General features: G+C 37.5%; 1 protein-coding gene across 1 annotated transcript; it reads left to right on the forward strand.

Annotated features, from left to right (window-relative positions):
- The first annotated feature begins 9,293 nt into the window (after window positions 1–9,293).
- Window positions 9,294–11,005, forward strand: LOC138872508 (uncharacterized). Its single transcript, XM_070150666.1, has 4 exons — window positions 9,294–9,580; window positions 10,007–10,253; window positions 10,303–10,452; window positions 10,667–11,005. The coding sequence occupies exons 1-4, from the start codon at window positions 9,294–9,296 to the stop codon at window positions 11,003–11,005; spliced, it is 1,023 nt and encodes a 340-aa protein (XP_070006767.1).

The raw sequence follows: 11,005 nt of genomic DNA on the forward strand, positions 1-11,005 counted from the left end.
TACCCTACCACATGTGGAATTTCTCCATGCCCTTAATCCTTCCAAACTCCATAAATTATCAGCACAATAGTCCAACACGAGTGGACTACAAAACATCCCATTAAAAGTGAAATAAATCAAACTCACGGCTTTCGATCACCGTCCAATGAGTTCTAACTATTAGGAAACAAATTTATCAACCTTCTTTGATATTCAAAAGCTTAAATACAAAAAGTAGGAATTTTTTGAACTATGAAGTATCTTCCAAAACTCAAACTACATAGAAAAAGAGAGGCAGTATAATGATACTTACGTTGTAGGGATCGTTCTAATGTTATCGCTTCTTGATTTCGTGAAAGGGATGTTGATCTTGCTTGGAATTTCTTGGAAAAGACTTAGATAGCTTAAGAGTATTTTTGTGTAAGTTTTCTGTGTGTAATTACGAGATATATAAGGGAAAAGAACACTTATAAGCCCACCGCCTCAATTCTCCAAGCGGGTGGGTAAGTTGCCTGCTTGGCAGCTTGAGCGGTGCAAATTTAGACATTTGTATCTCTCTACTCCAACTTCGTATTGACAAACGGTTTGCAACATTGGAAACAAGACACATGGGGCTTTAATTCCATATAAATATCTCCGTGTAAATCTCAATATATTGTGAGAAAAACGGCCTCACAACCTGGCCTATAAACCTGCAAGTTTCTCCGAAGTGCGGCGATATGACTTGGCAACCCTACTTTAAACATACATATTTCTCTACCCCGATGTCATATGAATAAATGGCTTGGACCATTGAAAACTAGGTTTTAGGACCTTCATTTTATTTAAGATATTTCCCAAAATAACATCATAAAGCTTACGAATTTAATTTCTCAAAACGACTCGTTACCAGGCAAATCTTAACTCAATTTTTCCCGTAAATTAAATCCGATTTTTTCCAAACTTTATATTTATATATAAAAATCATATATATGTATAAAATAAAAGCAATGCAGTAAAATGTAAACAAGAAGATATAGAGAGAATGGAGAAGTATTTTCTTCTTTCACTTTGGTGTAATTTTTTATTGCAATTACATGGCCTTTTATAGGCATAAAAAGTAAAGATGATGGACATAAAATATGAAATTTAATCTTTAAGTTATTCACAACATAGGCATCCAATGTAGTATCCAAAGTAGTATCCAATGTACAAACTATTCATAACACTCCCCGTTGGATGTCCATGTAAGATAATGTGCCTCATTTAAAACTTACAAAAAAAATATTGGGATGTACATAGTTATTTATAATATGCATTGCTTGCTGCCTCATTAAAAACCTTACCTGGAAAACCCAGTGGGACAAAACCTTGGTTAAGGAAAAGAGTGCAGCGTTTAGTTACTCCCTATGATGAAAAATCACTTAATGTCTCGAAGACGACGCATTCCAATCTTATATATCAGCTTTTCAAATATTGAGGTTGGTAATGCCTTAGTGAACAGATCAACCAAATTATCACTTGAACGAACTTGTTGTACATCTATTTCACCATTCTTCTGAAGATCATGAGTGAAAAAGAATTTCGGTGAAATGTGTTTTGTTCTATCTCCTTTGATATATCCTCCTTTCAATTGAGCTATGCATGCAGCATTGTCTTCATACAATATTGTTGGAATATTCTCTTTCGAAGAAAGACCACATGTTTGCTGAATGTGTTGAGTTATAGATCTTAACCAAATGCATTCTCGACTTGCTTCGTGAATGGCTATTATCTCTGCATGATTTGAAGAAGTAGCAACCATAGTTTGTTTTGTCGAACGCCATGATATGGCTGTACCTCCACTTGTAAATAAATAGCCTGTCTGAGATCGACCTTTGTGTGGATCAGACAAATATCCTGCATCTGCATAACCAATCAATGATGGCTTGGATTCATTTGAATAAAATAAACCCATATCAATGGTCCCTTGGAGGTATCTGAATATATGTTTAATACCATTCCAGTGTCTTTGTGTTGGCGAAGTACTAAATCTTGCCAATAAGCTTACTGAGAAAGCTATATCTGGTCGGAAATTATTGGCAAGATACATTAATGCCCCAATTGCACTAAGATATGGTACTTCGGCACCAAGAAGCTCTTCATCATTTTCATGAGGTCGGAATGGATCTTTCTTTATATCAAGTGATCTCACAACCATCGGGGTACTCAATGGATGTGCTTTATCCATATAGAATCGCTTTAAAATCTTTTCGGTGTATGTCGATTGATGGACAAATATTCCATCTTTCATATACTCAATTTGTAGACCAAGACAAAATTTTGTCTTTCCAAGATCTTTCATTTCAAATTCTTTCTTCAAACAGTCTACTGTTTTTGGAAGCTCCCCAGGAGTTCCAATGATATTTAAATCATAAACATACACAACGATTATAACAAATTCAGATCCATACCTTTTTATAAAGACACAGGGACAAATTGGATCATTCTTGTACCATTCTTTCAACAGGTATTCACTCAGGCGATTGTACCACATACGTCCTGATTGTTTCAATCCGTATAAAGATTTCTGAAGCTTTATTGAACAAGTTTCTCGAAAATTTTTATATGCTTCTGGCACTTTAAATCCCTCAGGTACTTTCATAAAAATTTCGTTGTCTAATGATCCATACAAATAGGCTGTAACAACATCCATTAGATGCATATCAAGTTTTTCTTGTACTGCCATATTTATGAGATACCTGAAGGTGATAGCATCCACTACAGGAGAATATGTCTCCATATAATCAATTCCAGGCCTTTGGGAAAACCCTTGTGCCACAAGTCGTGCTTTATATCTAACGACTTCATTTTTATCATTTCGTTTTCGCACAAAAACCCATTTATACCCTACTGGCTTTATGCCTTCAGGTGTTCGAACTATGGGTTCGAAGACTTCACGTTTTCCAAGTGAAGTTAACTCTGCCTAGATAGCGTCTTTCCATTTTGGCCAATCATTTCTCTGTCTACATTCATTGACAGATTTTGGTTCAAGATCCTCATCTTGTTGCATTATTTCAACAACAACATTATAAGCAAAAATGTTATCGATAACAATATTATTTCGGTTCCATCTTTTCCCGGTTGAGACGTAACTTATTGATATCTCTTCATTTTCATTATTTTTAGGTACCTGGACCTCCCCTAAGGTCTTATCATTTGTTACGTCTTGGGGCTCTTCTTGAGCCACTACCTCTGTGTTATGTTCACTTTGATCACTTGCTCCTTTTCTTCTTCGAGGATTTTTATCTTTAGAACCGATTGGTCTACCACGTTTCAAGCATGGCTTAGACTCATTTGCTTTAATTAATTGTTCTGTCGGGATATCAACTCGAATTGGAGCATTAGCAGCTGGAATATGTGACTTAGTCACCCTTGGTAGGTTAGTGAATGCATCTGGCAATTGATTTGCAATATTTTGTAAATGAATAATCTTTTGAACCTCTTGTTCACATTGATTTGTTCGAGGATCTAAATGAGACAGTGATAATGCATTCCAATCTATCTTCTTTTTCAGCTGCTTATTTTCTCCCCCTAATGTTGGATATACTGATTCATTAAAATGGCAATCAGAAAATCTTGCCGTAAATAAATCTCCAGTCATCGGCTCTAGATATTTTATAATAGAAGGAGATTCATATCCAACATATATCCCCAACCTTCTTTGAGGACCCATCTTTGTGCATTGTGGTGGAGCAATTGGAACATATATCGCACAACCAAAGATCCTAAGATGGGAAATATTTGTCTCCTGACCAAAAGCCAATTGCAATGGGGAGACTTTATGATAACTTGTGGGACTTATCCGCACAAGTGCTGCTGCGTGCAAAATCGCATGGCCCCATACTGAAATGGGAAGTTTTGTTCTCATAAGCATTGGTCTAGCAATTAATTGGAGGCTTTTGATTAATGATTCTGCTAGACCATTTTGTGTATGAACATGAGCAACCGGATGCTCAATTGTTATCCCAGTTGAAATACAATAATCATTAAAGGCTTGGGATGTAAACTCACCAGCATTATCAAGACGAATTGTCTTAATTGCATAATCTGGAAATTGTGCTCTTAGCTTTATTATTTGAGCCAACAATCTCGCAAATGCCATATTGCGAGTTGATAGTAAGCACACATGTGACCATCTTGTAGATGCATCTACCAAAACCATATAATATTTGAATGGTCCACATGGAGGGTGAATGGGCCCACATATATCACCCTGTATACGTTCCAGAAATGCAGGGGATTCCATCCTAACTTTAATAGTTGATGGTCTAATAATTAATTTTCCTTGAGAACACGCAGCACAAGAGAATTCCTTAAATTGAAGAATCTTCTGATTCTTCATTGCATGTCCATGTGAATTCTCAATTATTTTACGCATCATATTAGAACCAGGATGGCCCAACCGGTCATGCCAAATAATAAAATTATCTTGATTAGTAAACTTCTCGTTTACTACGGCATGTGTTTCAATCCTGCTAATACTTGTGTAGTATAAGCAGGAGGAAAGAGCAGGTAACATTTCAAGCACATATTTCTTACCGGACATTATTGTAGTAATATAAAGATATTCAATCTTTTCATCATTTGTAGTCTCAATATGATAGCCATTTTGGCGAATATCTTTGAAACTTAATAAGTTTCTTTGAGATTTACTACAATATAGTGCTTCATCAATAGCCAAATTTGTTCCTCCTGGTAGTAATAAATTGGCTCTTCCAGAACCTTCAATTAATCTTGTACTACCGGATATTGTATTAACATTCGCTTCTTTCATTACCAAATAAGAGAAATATCTCTTATCTTTTAAAATAGTGTGTGTTGTAGCACTATCCAGAAGACATATATCATCTTTATTAATCTTGAGTCCAACTGAAGACTGAGAAATTTTCATATTCTTCATAAAAAAGATAAATAATACATCATAAAAAATATGAAAGACAAGCAGGAAAAAAACATTAAGAAATACATTAGAAATGTAGAAACTAGCAACACATGATGCATTAGGAAAATACACTCAAGAAAAATAAACTAGTTGCAAACATAAACATAACAACTTTTATAGCTTCATTCCCCAGTAAGATGATTAGTTCTTCAGTCAATATCCTCAAAGAAGTCCCCAACTTCTAAATGAGTAATATTTGTTAGGCCTTCAAAATCATCATCTTTATATGCAAGATGTGCCTTAGAATCATATTTATTTGAGGGACCTGCTTCATCATCATTATTTTGAAAGGTCAAGTGTGCCTCCACATTATTTTCTTTTTTCTTGAGGGAGGCTTGATAAAGTTTGACAAAATGTTCTGGCGTACGACAAATGCGTGCCCAATGACCTCTCATACCACATCGGTGACACATACTAGCTTTACCCTTTGAATGATTAATTTGAGAACCCTTATTATTCTCCAATTTATTTCCACCATAATGACGATAATTGTTTCGCCCCCTGCCACGTCCACGTTTACGACCATGTCCACAACCACGGTAATTATTTTGTTTTCTTTCAAACTTATCATATGTTGCTACAACATTCACTTCCGAAAATGGAGCTGACCCAGTGGGACGGGTTTCATGATTTTTCATTAATAGAGTATTATTCTGCTCAGCCACAAGTAGGCATGTGATTAACTCAGAATATTTCTTAAAACCTTTTTCACGGTATTGTTGTTGTAGCACCACATTTGAAGCGTGAAAAGTAGAAAATGTTTTTTCCAATAAGTCCTCATCTGTGATAGTGTCTCCACATAATTTTAATAGAGAACTTACTTTAAAGATAGCAGAATTATACTCACTTACGGTTTTAAAGTCTTGCAACCTTAAATGTATCCACTCATACCGAGCTTTCGGTAATACCGTAAGTTTTAGGTGGTCATATCGATCCTTCAAATTAATCCATAATTCAAGTGGATCTTTTACGGTTAAATATTCAGTTTTTAACCCTTCATGTAGATGATGACGAAGAAAAATCATGGCCTTCGCTTTATCCTGATTTGATGCTTCATTTCCTTGTATAATAGTATTTCCAAGACCTTTAGCGTCAAGGTGAATTTCAGCATCAAGAACCCATGATAAATAGTTCCTCCCGGTGATGTCAAGTGCCACAAATTCAAGTTTTGATAAATTTGACATAGTGAAAACTATCATAAAAGATGAATAAGTTAGAGAAATAATTATAATAATAAACAATTAATGAAAACAAAACGATTAAGGTAAAAGAAATGAAAATAGAGCTATATCATGTTAACAATCTACTATTTCATTTTATTCTTGCCATAAAGTAGAAATTACATACTTGTTTCATTTCACTTTATATTATTGATATATATGTGTTAATAGAACTGAACGTGACTAACATTATTTATATGTTCCAATAAATATAAAGTAATTAAACTATAAAATTATTGCTTGTCAATTTATTTCTCATAGTTCTTCAAAATGCCTTAAAGATATGTTTTGATCTAGGGAGTCCATGAATATTATAAGTATAACATTAGTGCATAGCTAGTTTGATGACTTTGAGGTCCTCTAAGAGTTGATCACGGAAGGAAATAGTTATTTTATCACTGCAATGTACTTAAACTATTTAAGATGCCCAAGCGCACAAGTAATCTGTAAACAATGAGCATATGATATGTACTGCTATAAATAAAATGATTATAATGATACATACCTTAATAAAATATGGCTCAACTTAGCGGGAGTTAAGAATAAAATTAGAGCTTCGTGCTGATAACGTGTTATAAAATAAAAGCAATGCAGTAAAATGTAAACAAGAAGAGATAGAGAGAATGGAGAAGTGTTTTCTTCTTTCACTTTGGTGTAATTTTTCATTGCAATTACATGGCCTTTTATAGGCATAAAAAGTAAAGATGATGGACATAAAATAGGAAATTTAATCTTTAAGTTATTCACAACATGGGCATCCAATGTAGCATCCAATGTAGTATCCAATGTAATATCCAAAGTAGTATCCAATGTACAAACTATTCATAACAATATAGTCTTATTATGACTTTAAACTCATTCAAACCATGATTAAAATGTCTCATATTTATTATACATCACCTTAGGACGCAGAGGGTGTAACACCAAACTTGTCGACTTTCGACAAAACTTATTTTCTTCAATTCGTTTAGCTTCTAAGCTTTTCAACCCTCTTGGTACTTGTTATTCATGATATTTAATATTTGTAATTTCCAAGGTAACATGATTAACTTGTTTTATTTACTCTCAAAGATGATCTCACTTCTGAGCTTACATCAATTGACTTACGACGTACTTTTACGTACGAAAATATGAGGTGTAACACCGAGGTTGTGGTAGAGGCTGAGGCCACGATAGAGGCCAAGGTACAGTTAGTACAACAGCTAGAGCATCATCTGTTGATCGACCAGTTGCTTTATCTTAGCAGCATGTTCTAGATATAGTTGAGTTGGTGGGACTAGCTCAGGCACCAACTATCCTATTGTGATTCCAAGCCTTTAGGAGGCTTTGGACCATATATTGACTGTTTGTACTGGCCTTGCTCAAGTGGTTTCGGCTCAGGCTGCACCAACCACTTCTCAGGCCGGGGGAGGTACTCATACTAGCGTCGCCTGTACTCTAGAGCAGGTAATGCAGGGACTTCAGATACCAGGGGTACTACTAGTCCAGCCATTGCAACTGCTAAGGCCCAGGTGGGTCCTATTATGAATGACGATGAGTAGAAGAGACTAGAGAGATTTGGGAGACTCCATCCTCTATTATTCAGTGGAACTGAGTTAGAGGATACTCAAGATTTCTTGGACAGATGCCAATGGATTCTTCGTATATCAGGTATTCTAGAGACCATTAGGGTCTTATTTACTACTTTCCAGCTGACCGGGGTAGCCTTTAGATGGTGGGAGACTTATGAGAGGAGCAAATCAGTTGGTGTAGCACCACTTTCATGAAATGAGTTCTCCGTATTATTCTTGGAGAGGTTTGTGCCACAGACCTGTAGAGAGGAACTACGCAGACAGTTCGAGCAGCTTTGTCAGGAAGACATGTCTGTGACCCAGTACGAGATGAGATTTTTAGAATTGGCTCGTCATGCAGTTTTGTTGGTTCCCACTGAGAGTGTGTGGGTTAAGAGGTTCATTAATGTCCTCAATCAGTAGTTTCATTTTGTTATGACTCTGGGGAATGTAGTAGGTACTAAGTTCGAAGAGGTAGTTGATAGTGCACGACAGCTAGAGATGGTCCGTGTTAAGGAGCGTGAGGAGAGGGAGGTCAAAAAGCCTCGTGGTTCGAGTAATTCCAATGGTGTTCCTTCAGGGGTCAGCCCTATCACAGCACATGTCATCCTTATAGGCCCGCTCAGATGGTTCGTCCAGTTCATCATGGCACATCAGCTAGCCATGGGACATACAGTGCTCGACCAAGTCAGCTTTCTCTCAGTGCACTTCTAGCTCAGAATTCATCTCGTGCACTATCAATTTAGGGTTCGTCTGTACCAGGTTCTTCTGGTAGTCATTCTAGTTCTTAGGGTCTGCCTCAGTCTTTATCGACATTTTCACAGATGGGTTGTTTTGAGTGTGGAGATTTGGGTCATATAAAGAGACATTGTCCCTGCCTTTTGGGAGGTCCAACTTAGTAGAGAAGTCAGGCTGCGGCTCCCGCATCAGTTATTTCACCACCTGCCTAGCTAGAACGAGGTGGGGCACAAGCAGCTAGAGGTCGCCCTAGAGGGGGAAGACGATCAGGTGGCGGTCAGACTCGATTTTATGATATTCCTGCCAGGCCAGATGTTGTTACTTCAGACACAGTGATCACATGTATTGTCTCAGTATGCCACATAAAAGCTTCTATATTATTTGACCCTGGTTCCAAACATTCCTATGTCTCGTCATATTTTACTCATTGTCTGGATACGCCCCGTGAGTCCTTATTTTCACCTGTTCACGTATCTACGCCGGTGGGCGATACTATTATTGTGGATTGCGTATATCAGTCGTGTGCGGTGACTATTGGCGAATGAGATACTAGAGTTGATCTCTTATTGCTTAATATGGTTGATTTCGATGTAATTTTAGATATGGATTGGTTGTCTCCATGTCATGCTATTTTGGATTGTCACGCTAAGACCACGACATTGGCAATGCCGGGGTTGCCGAGGATCGAATGGAGAGGTTCTCTAGATTATGTTCCCATTAGAGTAATTTCTTATTTGAAGGCTCAACAAATGTATGGGAATGGGTGTTTGTCATACTTGGCCTTTATGAAAGATATTGATGTAGACACTCATACTATTGATTTTACTAGTAGTGCGAGACTTTATGGATGTATTTCTTGTAGACCTGCCGGGTATGCCAACCGATAGGGATATTGACTTTGGTATTGACTTGGTATCAGGCACTCATCCCATTTCTATTCCTCTGTATCGTATGACACCAGTTGAATTAAAAGAAATGAAAGAGAAACTTCGGGAACTTCTTGATAAGGGGTTTATTAAGCCTAGTGTGTTGCCTTGGGGTGCACTGATTCTGTTTGGGAAAAATAAAGATGGTACTATGCGGTTGTGTATCGACTATAGGCAGTTGAACAAAGTTACAATCAAGAACAAGTATCATTTACCACGTATTGATGATTTATTTTACCAGCTTCAAGGAGCGAGGGTATTCTCCAAAATTGATTTGAGATCTGGGTATCACCAGTTGAAAATATGGGATTCAGATATTCTAAAGACAACATTCAGGACCCACTATCGTCACTATGAATTTCTCGGGATGTCCTTTGGGATGACCAATGCCCCAGTAGCATTCATGCACTTGATGAATAGTGTATTCCGGCCGTATCTTGATTCGTTTGTCATAGTATTTATTGATGACATCCTGGTATACTCACGCAGCTAGGAGGAGCATGCACAACATTTGTGTATTGTACTACAGAGGCTGAGGGAGGAGAAACTTTATGCTAAATTCTCCAAGTGTGGGGACACTTTATGCTAAATTCTCCAATTCGGTGGCATTTTTGGGGACACATTGTCCAGTGGTGGAATTAAAGTGGATCTGAAGAAGATTGAGGCAGTTCAAAGTTGTCCCAGGCCATCTTCAACTACTGATTTTTGGAGTTTTCTCGGCTTGGTCGGATATTATCGTCGCTTTATAGAGGGTTTCTCGTCCATTGCAGCCCTTATGACCAAATTGACCCAGAAAGGTGCTCCATTCAGGTGGTTGGATGAGTGTGAAGAGAGCTTTCAGAAGCTCAAGACTGCCTCGACCACAACTCCAGTTCCCGTTTGCTTCATCGTTGGATTCTTATACTGTATATTGTGATGCTTCTCAGATTGGTATTGGATGTGTCTTAATGCAGGAGGGTAGTGTGATTGCTTATGCTTCGCACCAGTTGAAGCCACATGAAAAGAACTACGTTGTTCATGATTTAGAGTTGGCAACTATTGTTCATGCATTAAAGATTTGGAGGCCCTTTTGTGAGGTATTTATAGATCACCAAAGTCAACATCACTTATTCAAATAGAAGTATCAAAATTTGAGACAACGCAAATGATTAGAGTTGCTAAAGGACTATAATATTACCATTTTGTATCATCCTGGGAAGGCCAATGTGGTGGCCGATGCCCTGAGTAGAAAGGTAGTGAGTATAGATAGTCTTGCATTTATTCCTGTTGGTGAGAGATCACTTGCATCAGATGCCTAGTCAGATTCTAGCTTGTGTGGTTTCCCGGTCTTCCCTATATAACCGCATCAGAGAGTGCCAATATGATAATCCCTATTTGCTTGTCCTAAAGGACACAGTACAGCACGGCGATGCCAAAGAGGTTACTATTGGAGATGATAGGATGTTGAGAATGCAGAGTCAGATTTGTTTGCCAAATATAGATAGGCTGCATGAGTTGATTCTTGAAGAAGCCCACGGTTTGCGGTATTCCACTCATCCGGGTGCTGCTAAGATGTACCAGGACTTGAGGCAGCATTATTGGCGGAGAAGGATGAAAAAAGATATAGTTGGGTTTGAGCCTGGTGTTTAA

Source organism: Nicotiana sylvestris, chromosome 7 (assembly GCF_000393655.2).
Source record: "Nicotiana sylvestris chromosome 7, ASM39365v2, whole genome shotgun sequence".
In the NCBI taxonomy this organism is placed as follows: domain Eukaryota; kingdom Viridiplantae; phylum Streptophyta; class Magnoliopsida; order Solanales; family Solanaceae; genus Nicotiana; species Nicotiana sylvestris.